Below are 24,335 nucleotides of genomic sequence, written 5' to 3' on the forward strand. Positions count from 1 at the left end.
GCTGTCCTGTGTTAAGGGCTAAGGAGACACAGCGCCCCCTAAAGGGAGTGCGGATTAAAGCTGCTAAATCAGGCCTACGGATATCACGTGGTCTCTTCTCCACCAATTGAAAATTAATAATCGCTTCCTCTGTTCCCCTTGGAAACAACCCCGCCCCCTGACCCTCCCGCCCCATTCAACCTTGAGGTTTTGGCGTTGTATTGAGTGTTTAATCTGACAATCAAATGCCTGCGCCTTCTGGCTGGACACCTTGCTTCCGCTGAGCAAGCTAGTACACTGATTGGCCAATAAAGCAATAGCTGTTACGATATAGTCCAATAATCCTCATCCTGGGCGGGGTCTAATGAGGATGTAGGGCCAATCAGCGGCGGTGTTGCTTTTGCGGCTCCACGTCGGCACCAGCTGCGGGGCAAGATGGAGGCGCTGATTTTGGTAGGAGCCGGAGGGGCCGCCGAGGTGCTGCGGTGTCCAGAGGGGCTGGGAGTTGGGGTTCATCCTGACTGGGAGGGGGTAGAAAGGGGAATCCCGGGTAATCCTCGGGGACCGAAGGTTCTGCCAGCCCCTGGAATAAGCGTGTGGCCTGGTGTAGGAACTGTAGGAGGTAAAGCCTCGGTTTAGAGTAGAAAGCTCTTCCGGGGAGAGGGCAGAATCCGTGGAAAGTTGAAGGGAGCACATGGAGTCCTTAGAACGCATAGGATCATCAGCATACTGAATTGGGGTCCTTTAGGTTTCTCCTGATTCTGAGCATTATGGATGATACTCTGATTTGACTTTCTCCAGACCTCCAAACTGGCCCCAAATTGTAGGACTAGACTGCAGTTGTTTGTCATCACAGGGTCCTCCTGGTGGTTGTCATAGTTTCATTTTCCGTTGACAGTTCTGTTACATATCTTCAAAAAAAACGGTTTTCTTTTTACTTAGGTCTTCTGTTAATCCCTGTTATGTAGTTTTGTCATGGTAAATGTATTCCATCAAAGTTCTGGAGTACCTGATAAATTAGCATGGATTAAAGAATATTTTTTCCAGACTCCTTATTCTCTTCTCCTTTTTTCTCCCCTTCTAAGGCGTTAAGAATTCTTATTGTAAGATCTGGGATGCTAACTGTCCCTCTGGTTATATGAGAATTTTGGTGGCTAAAAAAGTGTTTTAGCTTCTTTACCCGTATAATCCGTTTTGCCTGTTAAAACAAAATACTGTTACCCTTTCTTTGGAACCAGACTGGCGGATTTCTCTCTAAAGTGCTCTGTTTTACAGTCTGGGGATGTTAATATGTATGTGTGCATAGGAACTCAGCGGCCAACCTCCTTCCTTGATTAACTCCAGGCTCTTTCCAAAGACGTTTTCTTGCATCTTTTTCTGCTCTAATACATGTACATATCCAGATTTTCATCAGGTAGAAGACAGTAACAGGTTTGATTTCTTTCAAAATGGCAAAGATAGGGATAATTCCTTCTCATCATATGAATTGATCAAGTCTAGGTAGCGAGCTTAAAAGCTGAGGTTTAAAATTTTTTTATTTTTTGAGGCGCCTGGGTGGCTCAGTTGGTTGAGCATCTGACTTCGGCTCAGGTTATGATCTCGCACTCTGTGAGTTCAAGCCCCGCGTCGGGCTCTGTGCTGACAGCTCAGAGCCTGGAGCCTGCTTCAGATTCTGTGTCTCCCTCTCTCTCTGCCCCTCTCCCGCTCATGCTCTGTCTCTCTCTGTGTCGAAAATAAATAAAATTTTTTAAAAATTTTTTTATTTTTTAATCTCTGTGCCCAGTGTTGGGTTCTAACTCATGACCTGGAGATCAAGAGCCGCAGGCTCCACTACCTGAGCCAGCCACGCACCTCCCGAGTAGTTTTTTAATAAGTTATTTTCTGTACCAGGCAGTTAGCCAGTATTCTTAACCAGTTAACAGACTAGGATAAATTCCAGGGAATTGGTTTCTTTGGAAATTTTTAGGAATTTTTTAAATGCTCCCTACATCTGTTTACAAGGGAGCCTGCTTAGAGGTATAGGAGTGAGGGACATGATGCTTGGGGAGCCGTCTTAATAAGGGATATGTGTGTAGTGGTGAGTTGCGGGAGGTATATATGAAAATCTCACACATTTTCTCTTACCTCAGTTTTCAGTCTGCTTCCTTGTTGAAGTCTATTTCAGTCTGCTTCTTCCTTGTATCCATTTTGATCTGTACCCAAGATGCCAGATTCCTGCTACCTTGGTGAGGTACCCCTGAACTTTGCTTTTAAAACCATATTGATTCTGGGGTGCCTGGGTGGTGCAGTCGGTTAAGCGTCCGACTTTGGCTCAGGTCATGATCTCACGGTTTGTGAGTTTGAGCCCTGCGTCGGGCTCTGTGCTGACCGCTTGGAGCCAGCCTGGAGACTGCTTCAGATTCTGTGTCTCCCTCTCTCTCTGCCCCTGCCCTGCTCATGCGCGCGCGCTCTCTCTCTCTCTCTCTCTCTCTCAAAAGTAAATAAAAAAATAATAAATATAAAACCATATTGATTCTTTGTCATGAGAAATCTATGTGATGGGTTTAGGGGAAACCAAATTATAGAGAAGAGGGCTTGCTCAGGGAAGCACGTACTGGAGGATACCTCTCCAGTATGCAGAACTGTACTTTTAAGCATCAATTATATAAAGCATTTATTGGGGACAAAGTACTAACAGGTATCAATTCGTGTGCTGGTCTCCAAAGTTCTTATGATATTAAACTAATATTTTCCTTCCTCTGTGTCAGCTCTTTACAATTTCATTATATTTTGGGCCCCCAATTAAGAATTTATGTATCTTTCTCATCATTCCAGCCTTTCTCAGCCAGAGTTCTAGGAGAGAAGTAAGCCTAAGGCATTCATTAATGTAATGAATCAACTTCTCTGTATCCACAATGGCACTAGTTTGTACCATCCTTGGGAGAAGTTAAAAAAAAAAAAGTAGTCATTTAAGTAGTTTTCAGTATTCAGTGCTTCAGATGAGGAACCCTAGTTGAGAATCAGGTGATACTTCCTAAATGTTTATTTCTCTCTACCCTCACAAACTGGATCATGGAATTTAGCTCCATCGGATTCAGAATCACCCTTCTGCACTGGTCCTTTTTAACCTCATGCCTTCCTCTGTTTACTCAGCAGCACCTCCTGAGTACTTAAATCACCATCGTTGTGAAAAGTATGAGGAATCCCTGGATCTTACCTTAGCTGTCTACTGAACTAGAGTTTACTGTACCCAGATAATATTTAACAGACCACTCCTTAAAGAGGCAGACACCTTCTAAAGTTCTTGTAGGCTTCCTTTGTTCACATTTTTGTTTTGACTGGACCTCTAGGGAAAACTGATGAATGTACATTCCTCTGTCCTCACCTCTACAAGGCACACAGCCATAGGGTATTGAGAAGAAGGGAAGGGTAATCTAGAGGGGGTCAAGAAGAAACATCTGCCGAAACTTAATCTGATTATGGGAACTTCTAAATACCAGTAGGTTCCCTTCATTTAGGTACTTTACAGTGGGTCACGTTTCTTTTTCGAATTAAGTAATCTAGCTCTAGGTTTTAAGCAGATTTGTCTAATCTTTCTCAGGTTCTGTTGTCGTCTCCTAAGGAAAGAGACCCTTTCATCAACTTCCTTCCCAAGTGCTTAATAGTGCTCCCAGCCTGCATCTTTGTACTTAACTTCCTCTCTCCTGCTGTTTTCTGCTGATGCTCCCTTTCTTAGCTGTGAATGGAGAGGGATCTCTACAGGTCACCATTCTCCATTAATAACCTATGAAATCTTAAAGATAATGACTTACTCCCTTCCCCCTTTACCTTATTTTTTTTCTTTTCTTTTTCCTCTCAAAGCTGAATTACTCTAGCAGTCTAGATCCTTCAATCTTTCCTCATAGGTTTCATTTTTCCTAAACCTCTCTGGATTCACTTTCTGAGTGTTTTTCCAGTGCTTTTCAGACTAGACTTAATTCCATTCTTTCTCTCCCTTTATACCATTTTTTATCCTAAAACAATGACCACATCCCAAATTCTAAGACTCCTTCAAACATCAGGGCATCCAGAGTGCACAAGAGCGTGCATCTTTGTGGAGGAGGAAACTATGCAGAATACATCAATGACTTAAAGGTTGATACTGCTCTGTGGCCTTCGCTTCCTGAATCATCTTAATGGGGCTTTTGTTAAATTCCTTTGGCACTAACAGTAGAGGTACTTGGCCTGAATGCCCCCTCCCCCTGCTCTGGGCAAAGGTATCAATTACATTAAGCCCCCAAAGCACTCCCATCTCGTTCCTGGCAGTCCCTTGTGCCCCTCTCCCAGCTGCGTCCTTGCCGGTGCCTGGCCCCTCCATTTCGTTAGGAGAAGCAATCTCCTCGATCCTGCGCCGTGGAGATATATTTCTCAGCTAGGGCGCGAGCTGTGCCAGCACTGCCCCCGGTGAGGTCCCTGGCAGCCATAAAAATTTTTATTGTGATTATGTTGGTGTCGGGGTGTCCATCTGGGTTATTGCACACCTAGTTTAATTGATTGAAGTTTAATTTATTGACACTTCAAATTAAATGATCAGAATAAACTGTGCTGTTACTCTGGCCGGCTTGTTTTAATGGTTGATTGCTGGAAGCAGACCTCGGCTTGAACTAAAACCCCCAAAGAGCAATTGACGCTGCTTCTAACTCTCTCCGTGTCTTGCCCTCCAAGAAGACCTCGTTATAGATTTCCGACGTATTTATATATATTTTTTCCCTCTCCTTCACAGTGGTGGGAAAGAGTTGGTCCCCGGCAAGGTATAAATTATATCAAAGGTCTAGGGGAGCTGTCACATGGTCAAAAGAGGAGGAGGGGGTCTCCATGTGAAGAAAGACCTTTGAGAAGCCAGGTCTTCCCTGTGAAGCAGAGGATGAATGCAATTATCCAGATATTTGAGGGAGCCTAGTGGCAGATTTAGGGTGTTTTTTTTTTTTTTTTTTTATCTAGATATCTGCTACTGTTCTTTACTCCGCTGACACGACTTGGTTAGAGTTAGGATATTGACCACTAGTCATGGAAAGGGGAAATCAAGAAGCAAATAAAGGATCGAACAGGAATACTGAATCCGTGTCCACCTATCCACTTACACTAGAGTAATTAGAAAGATGGAAGGCAGAGTGCCCTCCAGCAGCTGACGAAGATGGATTGGGGGGTTGAGTCCATGCGCGTCATAAGATGCCTGTACTGGCAAGGGCCCTCTCACGTTCCGTCTTCCCTGATGCTGTGCAGAATAGGTTTTCTCCCAGATCAGATTATTAGAGGAGTTCTCTTTATCCTTCGATTTCCTAGCTTTCCTCTTCTGGCGTTTGACCACACCCATCTCTTCAGAAGACTTTCCTGCTGTGTAACCTAAGTCACATGTTGCAAGTGAAATGCGCGTCTCCTTATCTGGGCGTTTAGTTTTCCCACTGTCAAGGCAGGTGTATCCACCTACAGCCAGATGGTTTGGATAGCCCTACCAATTTTCTTCAACTCCTTTTCTATTATTTGTATACTTTTTAGAGGGAGACTGAAACTGGGGCAGAGGATAGCAATTAGGCCTTAGGACATGATTTTGAATTTTGGGTTGGTAGACTGAAAGACAAACACAGAGGCTGTCGACCCATTCTTTTAGACTAGCAGATTAGGGGCAGGGTAGATAGCCCGAAATGTTATAAACAAGAACTCTGCAGAAATAGATCTAGTTCCATCGGATTTTTCCCTTTACTGATGATATTTAAATGAGAGCTCTTGGATTACCCAACTGGGAAGGCAGGAAGTTCTAATGTCTCTCTCAGGCCTCAGGTGCCAAGTGCTCTGATTTCTGCTTGTTCGACTTGTCTCTCTTTCCAGTGCTGCTTTGCTTTGTCCTGCGTTTCTGTAATTTTTCATAATAGTTAGAGAATGGGCTGTGCACCCTCTGGGGAAAACTTCTCCAGATGAGGTTTTCTGAAATGAAAAAATAATAATAAGTTCTAGGCTCAGACTCACAACCCTGAGCCCAAGAGTTGCATACTCTACCGACTGAGCCAGCCAGGTGCCCTGGCTTTCTCAGTTTTAAGAGAGGACCTGAGATTTTGCATTTCTGAAGAGCTTAGGCTCAGTTATCTTTGTCCTTGCCTGTCTCACAGCCACCAAGTTCAGTCACTGAAAGCTGGAGGGGTATGGTGCCGACCTTTGCTCCCCCTGCTGGCTGTGTTAGTTTTCTCAGTCACATTTATTAATTTATGAAGGCCACACACATATTTATTGAAGTCATTATTTGGTTCGAGGCAGAGGAGAGGGGGTGATTTTCAAAAGTATCATTCATTTCCCCCTTTCCCCCTCCTCTCTCCACACCATCTTATTATCCTCACAAAGTATCATATTTAATTCTAACTGGGCTCCTTGAAATCATAAGAATTTGTGAATGTGTAGTTTTCTGGTAACGGGGTCCATAAATTTCATCAGCTTATCAAAAAGGTCTGCTGTAACTTAAGGTATTAACCTTAACTGATCTAGGTCAGGCCTCTCATTTCTCTGATGAAGAAGCAGAGTCCCCCAGAAAGGTAGAACTTGAGTTAATGGCCGACCCAGATTACAATAAAGGATTTTAGGAGTTCGGAGACATTTTCTCCTATAGTGGTTGAGTTCTTAGTGACCGTGCTTTCACATTTCCTGTCTCTGTCAGACAGGAAGATTCTTTCTAGGTGTCTCTTCCTGACATCACTTCTTCCTTCCTAAGGGTTGTGTTCACTTTCTTCTTTATAACCAGTATTTGGTCTCATGGCAACTGGGTAATGTTCTGTGGTACCTGTGGCTCCTGGTCTTTCCTGAGTTGTGCTTGAATCTAAGCAAACCCTTGGGTAGTGTGTGAAAACTATGCTTCCCAAGCCTGGAGCTAATTCTTCTTTTTGTTTGAAGTCCCTAGGCTTGTGGCTGGCAAATTGGAGCCCTCAACCCCAGAGGAGCTTTTCATGTTAAAGGAGTTGGCACAGAGTCAGGGAGCAAAATACCTGCTTAGCTACGTAGAGCAGCTGGGAGTAGTATCTAGGGATTTTTCCTTCCAGTTTTTACCGTCTTGGTTTTGCTCTATAAATAGAGTTGGGGCACCAGGGTGGCTCAGTTGGTTGAGCATCTGACTCTTGATCTCAGGTCCTGATCTCAGGGTTGTGAGTTCAAGCCCTGCGTTGGGCTCTACGGTGGGCATGGAGCCTACGTTAAAAAAAAAAAAAAAGGGTCGAGGGAAGAGCGTCTTGTTTCTTGTTGATCAAGACCTGTTGCCAAGCCAGGGTACTACTTTTTGGCATGGCCATAAAGATTTCTTTCTAAGTGGGAAATGAAGAACTTTCTAGGAATTTCAACCAGGTTCTTACTTGCGCCCCTTCAGCTGTGTGGATAGCATCCTCTAGCTCCACAAAGCCTTCTTGGTCACATCCCCCCACCCCCCCCGTCCCCGTGAATTAAATAAAAATAATTGGTCTTAGCCCCCAGATATCCTGTGTGCCTGCTGCAAAGATTCCCCTCTCTCCACCCCCCCCCCCCCCCCCCCCCCCCCGCTTTCCTCTTCTGGTGACATTTCATGATCTTACCGCAGAGTGCCTTCTGACTCTGTACGCTGTGAACTGACTTAATTCAGTGCTTTTTCAGAGCCTATCTCTCCTAGTTTGACTCACAAGACACACAGAGAACTTCTATTCAGAGCTGCCTTTTTAATATTTTTGCTGATTACACTGCTGAGGAAGCTGCAGGTCATTTGAAGGCCCACAGGGGGCAGCACTAGGAATGACTTCCCCTGTAGTCCCCCGTGTGCTAGTCGCCGGGGTACTGGGAGGTGTTTTTCACCAGACCACAGAAATCCTCTGATTGAGATCGGAGACTCCTTTGCAGCAGGCTGGTTGCTTGTTTGGTGTTGTTTCAGCGCTCCTGAGGAGTCCCGTCTAATTTCCTTGACAATAAAAATGTACATGAAAATCTCTCTGAGCCACCCAACCTCCCGCAAACAATCTGCCTACATGTCATTTCCAGGCACTATTAGCATTTGAGGTGAAGTTCTGTTATACACTCAGGCTGTGGCTCTCTGAAAGTCAGTGCATCACAGAACTTTGTCTCGAAAGCTTTCTAGCAGCTACACATTTGGGAGTGGGAGGGAAGAATAGACCTTTTAAATCCTTTGAACATGGCCTAAGCTTGTAGGGTCTTTTTCAGTAATCAGCATTTAATGTGTTACAAGGTCAAACCTAGTCCATTGTCCAGGAGGCCCATTTCTCAATAGCTGGGAGTTATTTATAAACTTGCCCTTTGCAAAAACTCAAAATGAAATTACATTACCAGTCATGGTTTCTGGGGCCTTTAAACTGGCTAGTTTTATGGTATGAGAGGAACTCTTGGCCTCCCCCGCTCCCGAGAGATAAAGGCCCCAGGCTGAAGTGGCACCGGCTGTAGTCAGGAGGTGGCAGGAGACAGACGTAAAGGAGATGCTGCTGGCTCCAGCTGTAGCAGAGTTGAAGCAGCATCCGCTCATGCCTCAATTCTTGGCTTTATTGAGTATGGTTATTCCCTCGTTTGAAATGACCAGCCTTTCCTCCAGTGCCTTCTTACCTCTCTCAGAGTCAGATCTGGTCTTCTCCCTGCCTTCCTTTGCCTGCCTTTTATCCTTCCCAGTAACATCCAGTTCCTATTTGGGGGGTTTCCTTGATAACATCTTCTAGGAAGCCAGCGAGAAAGGCCCAGGAATCTCTTTCTGTCTTTGCCAGCAGTTTCAGGCACTCATACCCCAGTGGCCACAAAGGGCATTGTCTCTCTCCTAGTTGGCTGGTGGCTATAAGGGTTTTTCTTTTCTTTGGGATCCATCCCATTCTTTCTAGGGATGCCAGACTCTATGGCTGCAGGAACCAGTTATCTATGCCAGACTAATGCCCAGTTTAAACCATTAGGAAGCTCTCCAAGGTTTCTGTGAATGTGGAGAGAAGAACAGAGCCAAAGATTTCCAGGGGAAAGTAGGAAAAATGCTCTCTTCCAAATTTCCTTCCCTGTGGGCTTCTTTTCCTCTGGTCCTTTCCTTCATTCCCACTGGTGTCTCCCTTTTGGTCATTTGAGGTTGGACCCTCAAGTTGCTATGGAATTAAGCCCGCGTTATGGGGAGATCTTTCTGTGGGGGTTAGGAGTGAGGAAAGCTTCTCTATTTGTGACCTTTTAGATGAGACTCTAGAAGACTTGCCTCTGCTAGACACAGAGTTCCTTAGTTTGAGACAGACTATTTATTCCAGGGAGTAATGTGTATGGAGTGGGCATCTCTATGGAGTGTTGATCAGAGCAGAGATATGTTGGTAGTAGTATCACCCCAAATGGCCACACCAGAATGTATACCGATACATTGGAAGTCTAATTATAGGAGTTCCCCTAGAGGGGTGCCTGGGTGGCTCAGTCAGTTGAGCACCTGACTTCAGCTCAGGTCATGATCTCATGGTTCGTGGGTTCGAGCCCCGCGTCGGGCTCTGTGCTGACAGCTCAGGGCCTGGAGCCTGCTTTGGATTCTGTGTCTCCCTCTCTCTCTGCCCCTCCCCCGCTCATGCTCTGTCTCTCAAAAATGAATAAATGTTTAGGGGCACCTGGGTGGCTCAGTCGGTTAAGCGTCCGACTTCGGCTCAGGTCACGATCTCACGGTATGTGAGTTCGAGCCCCGCGTCGGGCTCTGTGCTGACTGCTCAGAGCCTGGAGCCTGTTTCAGATTCTGTGTCTCCCTCTCTCTCTGACCCTCCCCCGTTCATGCTCTGTCTCTCTCTGTCTCAAAAATAAATAAACGTTTAAAAAAAAAAAATGAATAAACGTTAAAAAAAAAAAAAAGAGTTCCCCTGGACACTTATTACTTCAAGAGATTTTTGCCTTATTCTCAAACTTCATTTCTTGTCACAATTATCCAGTAAATACTGAGAGTTTAGTGTGTCACATGTTGTTCTGGACACTTGGAATAAATCAGTGAACAAAAGACAGAAATTGCTATTGTCAAGAATTCAGGTGAGGAAAGCTTACATTCTTCATCACCCTGTTGTCCAAACACTGGGTTCCCTTTACTCTCATTCTTAATTCCCCGAGGCAGGGTTGGCTCTTTGCGTGGAACCAGAAACCTCCTGGCGCCTCATGGGACAGTTTACCTTTGTAGAGGTTGGAGTTTCTGGATCCTTGGCAATAATTCTTTCATGCTCACTCTTGGGTCTTTATTAAACACATGCCACATGCTTGGAGGTTACATTTGGCCCCTGTGAGAACCGCGGGTTTCCTAAGCAAGGCCAGGAAAGGGAGGCAACAGCCCTGTCTCACAGCACAGGGGAGGGAGAGCAAGGGTAAGTAATGTTGATTAGAAATTCAAGGAATGTGGGGTTCCTGGGTGGCTCAGTCGGTTAAGCGTCCAACTCTTGTTTCGGCTCAGGTCATGATCTGGCGGTCCATGAGTTCGAGCCCTACACTGGGCTCTGTGCTGACACGTGGAGTCTGCTTGGGATTCTCTGTCTCTGGTCTCCCTCTCTCTCTGCCCCTCCCCTGCTCACTCGCTCTCTTCTCTCTCAAAAATAAATAAACATTAAAAAAAATCCAAGGAATGTGAGGTGCGCCTGGCTGGCTCAGTTGGTGGAGCACACGACTCTTGATCTTGGGGTCGTGAATTCGAGCCCCACGTTGGGCGTGGAGCCTACTTAAAAAATACATTAAAAAAAAAAAAAGGAAATTCAAGGAATATGAGCCTGCAGACACCTTCTACACACATAACACTGCCTCCCTTTCCTTCCTTTTCCTCTCCTGGTTAGCTGGTTCGTTAGAAGTTGCAGGAGTAGAGGAGCTTTTGCAATGTGATATGCTTTGCAGTTGGATGTAACCATTAAGGCTGAGGCCGTGGTTCCTTTACGAGAGCCATTATCCTCAAGATTTGATTGTTGATAGTGAAAGAACACTCCCCTCCTGCTCATTAACTCCAGGCTCCCGGCTTCTTAGACCCTCTTCTTACTGCTTCGTAACTCCCCCAAAATTCAGAATGGTTTTTGTCTTGGCAAGTTAAGCGGTAGTGTTGGGAGTATCGTAGAGGAACTGGGATCATAGGGGAAGTCTTGGAAGATGGATGTCTCGCTGGGCTGCGTTCAGAACTGGTGTGTCTGTGTGCACGAGTGTGCACACGCATGCGTGTTCGTTTCCCTCTGCTCAGTGTGTGGGTGGTTCAGGGAAGGCTTGCTTTATGCCTCTGCATTGCTACTGCATTGGGACTGCAGAAACTTCCAAGTACACTAGGGCATTCAATCCTATTTTCAGATAGCCTCGTGCAGTGCCTATTAATTAATCTGGTCACATTCCATACCTACCTGTACGTGGGAGAGCAGGGAGGGAGGGTAGTTTGGAAAATAACTGTAGCATAATGTTTGGAAATAACATTCCATGACCTACCTTGATTAAATTCTCTGTGAGTCCGGCTCAGAGACACTGTTCCTCTGATGCTATTTTGGAGTTCTTTGTCGAAATGCCCCCTCCCTCAATTCAGTTCATTCACCACTTGATCGTTCTTGGCGGGAATTGTCTACATCTAACCAGGCTGGGATAGGGGACATGCAGAGGCACCTCTGTATCCCCTTGCAGCCCCAGTGGGACTAGGGGAAGGTAGCTGGTTTGCCACTGGTAGCAGGAGCCTTCAGGACTGAAGGTATGTTCCTATCTCTTCAGGAACCCTCCCTGTATACTGTCAAAGCCATCCTGATTCTGGACAATGATGGAGATCGACTTTTTGCCAAGGTGAGATTCCCTTTGAAATTCACTGAGGAGCAAGACAAAGGCTGATTCTGAGATTTGGACCTGGGACTGCCCCCACTAACGCCTATTCCTTGATACTATAATTTTGAGAATTCTTCCATTTTCCTGTGACCACTCCAGATGAAAACCCAAACTGCTTCTGTCTCTTACTTCCCCTGCTTGCACACTTGCCTTCCACAGATTTTGACCTCCTTTGTTGTCAGCATTAGAGCAGGGAAAACCTTGGGAACCTTGGTTTCTGAACAGTACAGTGTCTGGATAGGAGAAGCAGGCTGCCCATGCCCATCACTCTTGTCCCCCTTCCTTTTGCGTTGTCACCCTGCCTGCGTTTTCCCAGGAAATTCTCTCGCAGTTCCAGGGTTCCAGCCCTAGGTCTGCAGTCACCACCAAGCTTGTTACCTCTTGATTTCCCCAGTGTGATGTTTCTAACTTTGGATCTATTGAAAGAGAGGAGAAAGGACACCCCTCTCCTCTCCCTCCATAGTCTCCCCCCTCCTGTGGAAATTTTTTCTGTCCCTGGTGTATTAACTCCGGGCGAGCACAGCATAAATCAATCAGCAGGTAGAGATTAGTTTAGAATTCACCAGCTGTTCCTCCCTGTAATTGGATGTAACTATGCAGGACACCTTTTGAAACAGTTATCCAGTTACTAAATGCCAGACCTGTCATAGGTCTTCAGCTGACTGCGACGGATTAGCCCCTAAAGAGCAGAGCGATTTAGCAGCCTAGTATCTCCGCCCCCGTGCCAGGAAGAGCTTGGGAGTGGGCTCAGCAACGTGCTAGATGGTCTCCTGTTTTCAGTTTTCAGAAAAGAGAGCTAAGATACGAGAGAGGTTGGATAGGCTTTGCCTTTCTTTAGAGGAAGGAGGTTTTTTGCAGCCTTTCCCCCATTCCTCAGTTTCATACTGTGCATGAGGGTCTGGAAGAAGTGTTCTGTGCTTCTAGTGTCTTTTGCATTCTTTAGCACTGGTCCCCCGATGTAGGGAAGCTCCTAGGAAGCACTCCATGAGATCAGTCTCGGGATTGCTCTCCTAGAGTGCAGACAGGGGTAGAGCTTCATCGTAGGGCTTGTAGGCCTCTGCCCTTACAGTCTTAGAAGTGTGAGGTGGGCTTGCCTACGGCAGGGTCCCTAAAATTTTTTTTTTTTTTTTTTTTGGTATTCAATTACTCACTGCCCATTCCCTGCCTCCATAGTTCTTCCTTCTTCGTGTCAGTGTTTTTCCCTCACCCCATGCCTTGAAGGAAAGAAATCCAAGATCCAGGGCAAAGCACAATCACTAATCATTCTGGGCTCCCAGCTCTAATGACCCAACCCATCTCCTTTCCCTCTGACCAGTACTATGACGACACCTACCCCAGTGTCAAGGAGCAGAAGGCCTTTGAGAAGAACATTTTCAACAAGACCCATCGGACTGACAGTAGGTCATTTTCCTTTCACTGCTCCTGGTGTGGGGGGAACCGTGGGGGGCGGGGGGGGGGCAGCAGGACTGCAGAGAAAGGATAAAACGACTGCCTCCTTTTTTCTCTTTTTTCCTCCTCCCCTCATATAATAAACTCTTCAGAAATGTAATGGGGAGGTGAGTGTACCTCACGCGGGAATACCGTGCTGGAAGGTTGGCTGTTAGCTACCTGTCTAGTCCCTGGATTTATGAGCCTCACTTGACAAATTTAACTGCAGCTCTGCTTATTGTACCGCATCCATTAGGGCAGGTAAATGGAAGTCTGTAAAGGTGACCGCTCTGCATTTTCACCTCCGAAGGATCGACTAGTATCCTGTCTCATATACAAGGAGGGAAATAAGGGTAGTTGGCGGGGGAGATGGTTAGAGGAGAAGATACGTTTCGATTTCCCCAAGTTTATACTTCCCTTTTACCACCTGGAAAGAAAAAGCAGGTCAACTTTGGTCTTTGGACTTTATTACAACCTACCTTCCTTGAGCCCAAATAGCTGGATGCCAGGAATTCATGGGAACTCCTTCTACCTACTTCCTTATCTCAGGCCACCCACTGTTTCCACCTTCCCCCCACCCCCAGGTGAAATCGCCCTCTTGGAAGGCCTGACAGTGGTATACAAAAGCAGTATCGATCTCTATTTCTATGTGATTGGCAGCTCCTATGAAAATGAGGTGAGAATCCCCATCGCTCTTTGCTATTGCTGACTCCACTTCCTAAACCATAGGCAGGACAGTTACTGGTTCTGGACCCTAGGAGGGCCACGTCCCTCTGGCTTCTGACTGGGCTAATGAAGTTATCAGAGTCCTGCTGCCCTCACAAATGTGGCCTAGCAAACAAATCGACTTAGGGGCCCCTGGGTGGCTCAGTCGGTTGAGTGTTCACCTTCGGCTCAGTCATGATCTGTGGTTTATGAGTTCGAGTGCCACGTCGGGCTCTGTGCCGACAGCTCAGAGCCTGGAGCCTGCTTGGGATTCTGTGTCTCCCTCTTTCTCTCTGCCTCTCCCCTACACGCACTCTGTCTCTCTGTCTCTCTCTCAAAACTAAACATTTAAAAAAAAATTTTTTTTTTTAAATCAACCTAGAATGCAGGTTTTTCCCCACTTGCTCTTTTTTTTTTTTTTAAGTTTTATTTATTTAAGTAATCGCTACACCCAACGTGGGGCTTGAACTCATGACCCCAAGATCAACAGTCGCTTGCTCCTCCAACTGAGCCAGCCAGGCACCCCCCCTCCCCCAATTGCTCTTTTATCTTCACATTGGAGACACCAGATATGTTTTCATACATACTGATATACGGTATCAAGGGTCTTCCCTGCATAGTGTTTTCAGAGGTAGATTTCTGAGGTGTGGTCAAGGTCAAGGGGATGCTTGCTCCTACTATGAAGGCTCCACATCTGACTGAGCTTGGGTCAGTTAGCCAACATTCAGGGTCATGTTGAAGCCGTACATTCTGAATGGGTCACTTGAGAAAACTGTGAATATAGTCCTAACCTGCTTCCTATGCACAGGAAAAGCTACTTACCTCAGGTAGCGACGTCTAGGAGAGTAGATAAGTAAAAATAAGCCCCCACCTAATTTGAAGCAAAAGTAAAAGTTTGAGAGAACCAATTCTTTCTGAGCTTTTACTACTTTAAGTGCTTTGTAAGGTACATTGTTACCTAATCCTTACAGCACTTATGTGAGTTGTGGGTATTAGTGTTCTTGTTTTATAGATGAGGAAACCAAAACATGAGGAACAATATGAAATTGCTTGCATATGACCACCATTGAACTGTATAAATGGCAGTTTCATATGGTTCAACCTAATAACTTTCCCAGGGTCACACATATAGAAATGGCTCAGCTGGGATTTAAGCCCAACTCTGTCTGACTCCAAAGTCCATACTCTTTCCACTAACTCTCTGACCTTAGTTACTGTTTGGTTAATGATTTCTTTACCTAAGATCTCCGGTAACATATACGCAGTTGGTAAAGACCTGTAGAGGACTGCAATAGGAAAGTTTGAACAGTCTGGTCAGAGAGAGGTCTCAAATTGTGGGATCGTGTAGCAGAATTAATTTCTGCGAGAAACCACAGTTCCTCTTCCTGTTTTTGCTCTGACTTCCACCTTATGCTTTTGGTCCTTTGTGAAAGCCCATGTCTTTTGATGCTTAATGAATTGGCAGGTTTTGTTTTCAGGTAGCAGCTTTCAGGGCCTTGAACCTTATCCTTCTGCTTCTCCTGTCTCCCAACAGCTGATGCTCATGGCTGTTCTGAATTGCCTCTTTGACTCATTGAGCCAGATGCTGAGGTGAGCAGGCCATTCTTGACATCTGTTTGGGAGAGAAAGTCACTATTCATCAGGCCCAGGAATTTGTGGGGGAATTAGCAGAGGCTCCAGGGAATTGATTTACCTTGAGAAGTTAGGCTTATTATTTCAGAGTAATTTGCACTGATGGGGAAGACTGGATGGAAAGTGTGTCCCACCTGGGGGATAATTCTCCTAAGAAAGGGGATTGGGAGGGAGCAATGTCTGTCTACTCTCATATTACCCAGTGGCTCTGTCAGAGTTCTGAGTACCTTTAAGGTGCTTTTCTAGACTTCATTAGAAGATAGGGAAAGGGCAAGTGTGGGGAAGTGTCCCAGATGTAACATAAGTACCCTGGGAATGGAGGCAAGACTCCCAGTTTTTAACTTTAGTCCTTAGTTTTTCGTTTCTATAGGACAGGAAGAATATGCCATTTACCCTCGCCTCCCCTCCACCTCCCCAGCAGCCAGCCCTCTGTTCCCCATGTAGATGGGCAACAGAAGAGATATAAGATACTTTCCTTGAAAACATCCAGGGCTCTGAACTTCATTCCCCTGGCAGCTCCCAAGTGAACCCAGTACAGACAGCCATCCGCCATCCGGAGCAGAACAGCAGGCGCTCTCAGCCCCACAAAATCAGCAGGGCGAATGGCTCAGATTTCCTCAGGAAGGGGATGATTTATTTCTTAGCCAGGTGAATGAATAGACTTCATTTCAGTGATCTAGTGAAAGAGTCAAGCTGACGGATGTGACTGGCCACATGTACAACCACCGGATCTGAAGCTGGTGGATGAGGGCCCTGACTGTTCCCAGCCCCCTGGTTGGGCTTCTTTTCAAGGCCTGAGAAGAGCTGGTGAGGGAGGGGGACGCAGGGGGAGCAGGGGAATGGGGAGAGGCTTAGAAAGTCTGTTAGAGCTTGAGTGCAAATAGAGTTTGCACTCAACTCCTCTCCACCTCCCACCACCCCCAGATTGGATTTAGCTGTTTATTTGCTTTTTTCCACCCACTGATGGTAGTGTTTATGAGCACTGTCATGAGCAGCATCACGGTAGGTAGGGAAGAAACAGTAGCTCTGGATAATCAACTCTTGGATAGTCAGAAATTGACTATTTTTTTGACTCTCTTTCCTGACATTCCTGATCCTTACTTAGCAGCTAAGAATAGGAATAAGCTTAGAGTGGATTAGCCAAAAAGTTCTTATTTACTTACTTAACTTACTTTTTAGTCTGTGCGGTTGGTGGAGGCATTTTGTTGGTCTAGTTTAGGATCCCCAACTCAGACGGTGTGCTAGGTTCCTATGTGTCTTAGGCTGATTTTTCTCTTCTCTTGGGGACTCAGGAAAAATGTAGAAAAGCGAGCTCTGCTGGAGAACATGGAGGGTCTCTTCTTGGCTGTGGATGAAATCGTAGATGGAGGGTGAGTTTTCTGACCTGCCTGGAACCTCCTTGGAGCTGGGGTGAGAGGGTGGGATCGTTGCCTCTGTCCTAAGGCAAGTGGCCTTAGTGACCAGAGTATCCCCACAATGAGTCTGTCCTTCAGGCCAGAGTGAACGATGGTCTCTTCTTTGTCTTCTTAGGGTGATCCTAGAGAGTGATCCCCAGCAAGTGGTACACCGGGTAGCATTAAGGGTAAGCAAGAGTGTGCTCCCCTACATCCGCCGTCTACTCACCCTCTAGGGCCAGACCTGCTAAATTTATCTAAAGGTCAGGGCTCGTAGAATACATACAACCTTCTCCTCCCCTTTCAAATTCTCACTGTCTCAAAGAGGGGAAGCAGAAGGGGCATACTTTTGTCCCTAACCTGCTGCCTAGCGTCTCATACAGTCTTTGCCCAGAGGGGACATTTAGTACATACTTAATTGAATCAAAGATGAGTAAAAGAAACCTTAATATTAATGATTCTGAAACTATAAAGGAAGTTGAGGTTGGCTTATACTTCCTTTGGGGATGGATCCCAATCAAGTGAGGCAGAGGAGTGTCTTCCTTGTCATAAAGTCTTTACATAACTAAGGACAGCACCTGTCTATCAGGAAGCATTTATTTGCAGAACCTCAGTCCTCTTTGGTGCTAGGGATACCAGAAAGGGGCCTTTGGGTTAACCGTAGAAGCCTCCAGGTCTGTTGGGGAGAAAATGGTGGGTGTAGAGAGAGCCCACCAGCAAACTGTGGGGTGCCTCGATGTTTGAGCAAAGCAAATCTCCCCATTCATAGAATGTCCCAGCTCTGACCTCCACAGAGTGAAGGCTGACAGTGCCGGGTAATGGGAAATCTTCTCCCTTAACTGCCGTGGGCTCCATTTGCATAGTTTAATCTTCTCCTCTAACATATGTCTCTATGTGGCAAGAGAGAGGGTCCCCCCCACCACCCACTCCCGCCTTCCTCTTCTCAGGCTGCTGTTGCAGCAGTTTATTTCTTCAAATTAACATGCTGTCGTTACCCATCAGGCCTTGCGGGATCCATTAAATTACCCCTGGCTCCCCCTCATCCTTTCCCTGGCGATATTGATATTCAGGGAAGGTCTTCTCTGACTAGGGAATCAGGTCCCCCACCCCCAAGTTGAGGATCAGATAACCTGCTGATTACTTGGAATGGAATAAATCTTTTAAGAAGTCCTCCTGCCTTAAAACAGAGGATGGATGAAATGACCCTTTTCTGCTCACAGTCCCTCTGGCCAAGTAAAATTATGGCTGTACCACCTAGAAGGGACAGAGAAGTCGGGCATCTGCCTTTTCCTTCTCCACTACCAAACTTCAGTCGGGTCTCACTCCATCTTTCTCCCATGCTAAATGCTTGTTTCTCCGTGCCATAGGGTGAAGATGTTCCACTTACGGAGCAGACCGTGTCTCAGGTAGGACTTTCTCCTTTTCTTCCTCTCCAGACGGACTGGGTCACTAAAGAGACTAGAATAACACTCCACCCCAGCCCAAGTTGGAATGAGTCTAGAGACCGAAGACACATCTTTCTTGGCTCCCTCTTATTCCAGAGAACTGGGACTCCTACAGCCAAACACTCCCTACCCCACCCAACTCCCATCCCACTTCCCTGTGAGCAGTGGCTGTCAGCCTTGCTCTGTACCCTTCAAACCCTCCCTGCCTGATGCCTCATTCAGTGATTTATTCCCCAGCAGAGGCTTGCCTTAAGCAGATGGTCTGTGTGCGTGCGTGTGCACGCGCGCGCACACACACACACACACGCACACACTTTCTCTCTCTCTCTTCTCTTATTATTCAAATGAGGGCTAAGCTGGAAATGCATATTCTAGAATAAGCAGGTTTTGCAGATCCATCCTGCTACTTTGCAGATAGACTGTCTACTTGATGCGGGAGGCAAGGGAGGGATTCTGTTTTCTACCTACTTGGAATTCTCACTAAGAAGCCCATCTGGATGTGGTAACCCCTCCTTTCTAACATATGTCCAGTAACCCCCAGTTTTTTTCTTTCCTCCCAGGTATACCTCTTCTCTCTTCATCCCCCCAGTGGATTTGAATTTTTTTGGAATTTCCCAAACTGACAACCCTCTAGGGCCTTAGAGAGCTTCTTCCCATCCCTCTACCCTTGGGGATTTTCTATTTGCCATTCTTCTAAGGACAGGGAAGGCAAGTGCGGGGAAGGAGAGCCCCAATCTCTGTCCTTGCCCCGCCCCCGCCCCCCTCCCCCAGGCAAGCCCCTCACTGCCGCTCTTGTCCCTGCAGGTGCTGCAGTCAGCCAAAGAGCAGATCAAGTGGTCACTCCTTCGGTGAAGACCTCACTGTTCCTGGCTCCTCACCCCCTCAGAAAATCCACATATCTGCTGTGACTTCTCATCCAGTCCCCCAACTGATGCTCTCAGGGTCATCTCGGGGATCACAAGGGATCCTTAAGTCTCCATCCTCTCTGTGGTTGCTCCCCCAAACCCCCACTTATGCTTCCTATTCTTTCACACTTTTTTTTTTTTTAACAGCCTGGGAGTAAAGCTCCCATCAGATTCAAACGCAGGGTAGTAGGGAAAGCACCCTCTTCCTTTCTACACCGAATTGTGCTGTCATGCTCTCCTACACCCCCCCCCCCCCCCCATATTTTCTTCTCAACTTCGGTGCCCTTTGCTGCAGCTACACTTCAGATCAAAGCAGGAGAAAGAATGTGCTGAGTGTTTTCCTCCCTTTGCCTTTACCAGGCCTTCATCCCAACAGCCCATATGTTAGCAAGAGGAGGGAGGGAGACAATGTTTTTTCTATAGAATGAGTGGGGGTGGCATATTCCAGTCTCAGCCACAGGCCCACTCACTCACTGGCCTCAGCGTTTCCTCCCATTCCTTCTTACTGCCCTGTCCTCCAGCCTTGGGAGAAAAGATGGGGAACAGCTCGTGGACAGGGGACAGAGTAGAAGAAGTAGGGATTTAAATGTTATGGGATAGGGCTTATAAAAGTCTGTATTTCAGTCACAGCTGCATTCTTAACCCTGATCCTGGCTTCTAGCTTCAGAACCGCTGTGCGTCTGTGAGTGTTCACTGTAGGACTGTCCATCTCCTGGTCCCACTACCTGGACTCTGTCCACCTTCGCCACCCCTGGGATCTTTGCCTGGCCTGTCCTCGCTGTGCCCTGGAGCAAAGCCGGTCCCTGAACTAAAACTCCCATTTTCATCCTGGGAAGAAGAGGTTTTGCTCAGAACTGGGGAGGGGGTGGGATTTGTGACTTGGGCCTCTGGGCTCTGTCCCCTTCGCTCCCCCCACATGCATTTCACTCCTCTGCCCTGGGTCTGCAGTCTCTGTTGCTTAACCCCCTCTTCTCTCTGCCTCAGCCTTACATCCAGGCAGTAGGTCTGCGCTCTCTCCCTCCCTGGGTCGCTGAGAGAGGTGCCCTTCTTCGGAAAACCTTTGGGATTTGGATTCCCCCAGGAAGATGGGGACGGAGCACCCACTCTTGGGTCTAACCTTTCCCCCTGACCCAAAACTTCCCACAAAAATGTCTCAAAAAACACCTTCCTGAGGCTTCACTCTGCCCCACCCACTAACTGCCAGTTCTCCAAGACTGAAGTGGGGTGAATAACCGGGCATATCTGAGGGGACGTTTTTGGGGTCAGAGATGTATGGAGTCAGGAGATAGCCACCCTCATCTACTGCTGTGCGCAAAGAGGAATAAAACAGATTTTTTTCCAAACTGCCTTTGTGTGATGTTTCTGTTCCTCTTCCTCTCTTTTTGGCAGCTGCTTCTATTCCTCTAGCCCCCCCCCCCCATCACTCCCCATCTTATAATATTTCTTCCCTCCTACCTCAGAGACTCCCCAGCATTCCACCTCCCCCCACCCCCACCCCTAATTTACGGGGCTGTTTGCCTCCTTGGCATCCCTCCGTCCCCTCGCCTGGAAATTGGCGCCAGGGGTGGGGTGGGGGTGGTATTTTCTCAGTGGGAGTCCTGGGGAACCGAGCGCTCCCCCCCCCCCACCCCCAAAGCCAGCTGCCGGCTCCCGCCTCAGCCATTAGTAACCCGGAGACGCGCACCTGCGTGGGGGCTCTCCTCAGCCCCTGCTCCCTTCCTGCACCTCCCACTCCTGCTCTGAAATGGCGCTGAGCGGGTTATTTATCGGAGCCAGCGCTGCTCCAGAAGGTCAGGACGGTGGTGTAAATAACCTCTTCTCGCCATTTCCCCGTCCCTCCAGAGCCTGCTCCCCTCCCCCTCCTCCACCTTTATTCGCACAAATGAATGTGGCTGGGCTGGCTCAGAGCCTGGCCCTGCATCTTAATGGGGCGGTGAGCTCACAAGATGGATTTAGCTGGGGGTTTTATGGTTGCCGCGGCGACAGGAGAATGCTTTGGTTTTCTTTCCCCCTTCCTCCGCAGGATTTTAAGGAGGGGGGAGCGTGGGGAGCCCTCCTCCGCACTGCAGTTTTGAAGGGTCTCCTCAGTCACCTCTACAGCTCGTAAGATGGGCCTTCAATCCCAGGAGTAAGCCAGAGAGACCACATTAGGACCTCGGGAAAGGAGGAGGGAAGGAAGGTGATGGGAGTGGGAAGAGCCTCTCCAGCATCAAGACATGAAACCGAGTTGTCCAGTCTTGCCTGCTGTATGAGAACCTGGCAGTTAAGCTCGTCAGCTGTGGGGCACCTGTGCCCAGAATCCCCCCTCAGCAGGTAGAAAAAAAAGAAAACGCTTGGGTTATCACCTCTGTAGTCCTGGATTGAAAGTTGGGGTATGGGGCGGCGGGCGGAGGGGGGCTGGATGAGGGCTAGGGATCTTTGGTGTTGCCTGTCTGAGACGGGGAGGAAGCAGTGTCCGGCCTTCCCATCCTAACCTTTCTACTTACCACCACCCAGCATTGACCCTGGTTGGGGGGTGGGGGGGAAGGCAGGTCAGTGCGAGCCTTGAGGGGTTGCTGATCAGTGACGGTGTGGAGAATGGAGCTGTATCTCAAACTTGAAATGCTCTGAGTCTGTTTCCCCAGCCTGGCCTCGTTTGAACTTCTCCTGCCTCCTCTGTTTCCCACGAGGAATGGAACTCTGGTGCCCCGGCCTGCCCTGGCCTACCCAGTCCCTTGGCCAGCAGCTTTCTTCCAGGACTATGAGCAAACCCTTCTCCAGCACTGACTAAAGCAGAGAAACCGGGGACAGGGGTCTGATCATTTCCCTCCATTGGTCTCTGATGCTGGGTCTCTTGTTTTGTAAGCTTTCCCTTCTTCCCCAGGGAACCCTGGGAAGCCCCTCCTCCCCTCTCCCCCTTCCTCCCCTTTGGCTGGGAAAGTGACTGCAGCCTGAACAGTGCCAGACACCTGCCTGCCAGATGTGGCGATTCCCCATTCTTCTTCCCCCCCCTCCCCAAATGTCTATCCTCTACCCACCCCACTGAGCTCAGGCAGAGGGAGCCCCCCCACAGGGTGATTTAGTGCTACAGTCCCTCTTCCTCAAGTGCCCCCCTCCAGCTTCTCTCCCTTCCCCTGGTGCCCATGCCTCCCTCTTTTATCCCCCATGTCCTGCAGATGGCTTCCTGGTACAGACTCCTCCTCCTCCTCCTTCTCCTCCTCTCACCCTAGGGTGCTGGCATGTTTAAGCCCCAGCTCCTGGACTGGAGAATGAATGGGTGGGGCAGAGGTGACTGGCCTCTCTCTCACCCATGGGAGAGTGCATCAGCAGGGCTGAGGACAGCAGCGGCAGCCACAGCTGATGTCACTGGTGGGGAGGGGAGGTGTTAGGGGAGGAGGAGGTGAGTGGGGAGGGAACCGGCACTCCAAGACCGTCTGCAGGGGAAAAGAGGTCTGTGAGACCTTCTCAGGTAGGTGAGAGAACCCAGAACTGTGGCTGCCTGCTGGACCTCACATCTTTGTTTCTCTGGCTGAGTCTCCAGATCTAGCTGCTGGATCTGTGTCGCACTGTGACTCAGTAGATGCCCCTCAGCTCCTCCTATTCACACTGACCCAAAATACACTTACAGGGAACCCTTAGTCCTTACCCTCCTCTCTTTAGTGTTTGCCCTTCTGCAGCTTTTCTCTCTTCCTTCTCATCTTTACTTTTCCTCCCTTAGTTGAGCTTGTGTCCTTGGTCATCTGGCTTCCCTGTCCCCCCTTCCACCCCATATCCTAACACAGTATGGTCCCAGACCTCCCACCAAAGCAGGCACTCATTCAGAGCCTCTACTCTGAGGCTCTGGGGTGGCAGTGAGGTAGTGGGGCTGAAGAGAAGCAGAGGCAGGATGGATGGAGAGTCCAAGGAAATCGGAGAGGCGGGAATAAGATCGAGAAGCACAACGAAAGAGAAAAATGACTGACAAAGAGGCAGAGTCTGAGAGTTAGCAGAAAGCCAGCATAAGGAACTGGGAGAGTGGGAGAAACCAGGAAAGAACAACCAGCCTGGGAGCCGAGAAACAGAATGGAGAGATGGAGATAGGAAAGTCACAGCAAGAGAAGACAGCTGGGGAGGGGCCAGCCAAGGGGCAGGCTGGCTCTCCTGGGCTCCGGCTCCCTCATGCTGATGGGTCATAAATCTTGGGTGTGTGTGCACACGAGTGTCTGTCTGTCTGTCTCAGTGTGTTGAGTGCACAGCACATTTGTGTAGGGGTCGGTGGTGGGGACAGGTTCTCATTCACCCATTTCTTTCAGCAGCCTCCTTCCTTGAAGAACCCCACAGCAACCCCCGTGTCCCGGTGTTTCTGATTTCCCGGGGGCCATTCCCAAGGTCCTTCCGCATCTTAAGAATCCTGGCTTTCTTGCTCAGAATGCTGGCCTGCTGGAATGTGCAGTCGGGATCCGTAGCATCAAGAGGCCCCAACCCCTCACCGCCCACCCCCAGTGCCTGCTCACCAGCTGCTCCTGTCCATCTTCTCCTCCCACTCTTGTGTCTCTCCCCCCTCCACCCCGACCCCTCCCCCAGCCTCTGACCCCCCAGCCGCCTGGGGCCCCGGGTTGGAGGGGAGACAAAGACAGGATTTATCATCAGGACAGAGAGGCAGCCAGAGCACAGGGCTGAGGGCAGTGGCTGACCTCCCTGGGATGGGAGGGAGTGCTTGGCCAGATGCTGGGAGGCTGGAAGCCTGGGTTCCGATGGCTTCGGCTCACAACCCCCAACTTTTCTCACTCCAGCCTTGCTCTCTCCCTTGTCCCTGCAGAGTTAGGAAACAGAGAGAGGATGGCCTCGGGGTGATTTTAGGCCTCTGAGGGAAAACCCGGGAAGAGGGAAGGGAGGAGACTGACATCTCAGGGTCATTCTCTTATGTGTACAGAGGAAGATTCGGGAACCAGAAGCAATCAGGCAGCAGTTCGTTCCAGGACTAGAAAGGAGTTCAGGTGTACAACTGCAACCGATGAGATGCAGGCCTCTAATACAGAAGGACTTCTCCAGAACAGGCCCTGATTGCCAGTAGAGAGAAAGAAAGGTCCTTCCAGGTCCTGGAAGAT

The 24,335-nt window shown here is 48.2% G+C and overlaps 1 protein-coding gene across 4 annotated transcripts; it reads left to right on the forward strand.

Moving 5' to 3' along the window:
• The first annotated feature begins 336 nt into the window (after nucleotides 1–336).
• Nucleotides 337–20,612, forward strand: COPZ1 (COPI coat complex subunit zeta 1). Of its 4 annotated transcripts, none has more exons than XM_042946731.1 (10): nucleotides 337–432; nucleotides 11,653–11,721; nucleotides 13,076–13,157; nucleotides 13,773–13,864; nucleotides 15,428–15,483; nucleotides 16,042–16,173; nucleotides 16,818–16,895; nucleotides 17,056–17,107; nucleotides 18,287–18,325; nucleotides 19,169–20,612. In XM_042946731.1, exons 1-10 carry the CDS (start codon nucleotides 415–417, stop codon nucleotides 19,214–19,216), a joined length of 666 nt encoding a protein of 221 aa, XP_042802665.1. In that variant the 5' UTR covers nucleotides 337–414; the 3' UTR covers nucleotides 19,217–20,612. The 4 variants fall into 4 exon arrangements, with proteins under 4 accessions (XP_042802665.1, XP_042802664.1, XP_042802667.1 ...); XM_042946730.1 differs by lacking the exon at nucleotides 19,169–20,612 and adding an exon at nucleotides 18,925–19,093; XM_042946733.1 differs by lacking the exon at nucleotides 16,042–16,173.
• The last annotated feature ends 3,723 nt before the right edge of the window (nucleotides 20,613–24,335 follow it).

This window comes from Panthera leo, chromosome B4, assembly GCF_018350215.1.
Source record: "Panthera leo isolate Ple1 chromosome B4, P.leo_Ple1_pat1.1, whole genome shotgun sequence".
Lineage (NCBI taxonomy): Eukaryota > Metazoa > Chordata > Mammalia > Carnivora > Felidae > Panthera > Panthera leo.

Coding starts and splice junctions, on each gene's coding strand:
- COPZ1 (XM_042946730.1), top strand. Junction 16,174..16,817: donor ATGATTTATTTCTTAGCCAG/GTGAATGAATAG, acceptor TTGGGGACTCAG/GAAAAATGTAGAAAAGCGAG. Junction 18,326..18,924: donor CGGAGCAGACCGTGTCTCAG/GTAGGACTTTCT, acceptor CTTTCCTCCCAG/GTATACCTCTTCTCTCTTCA.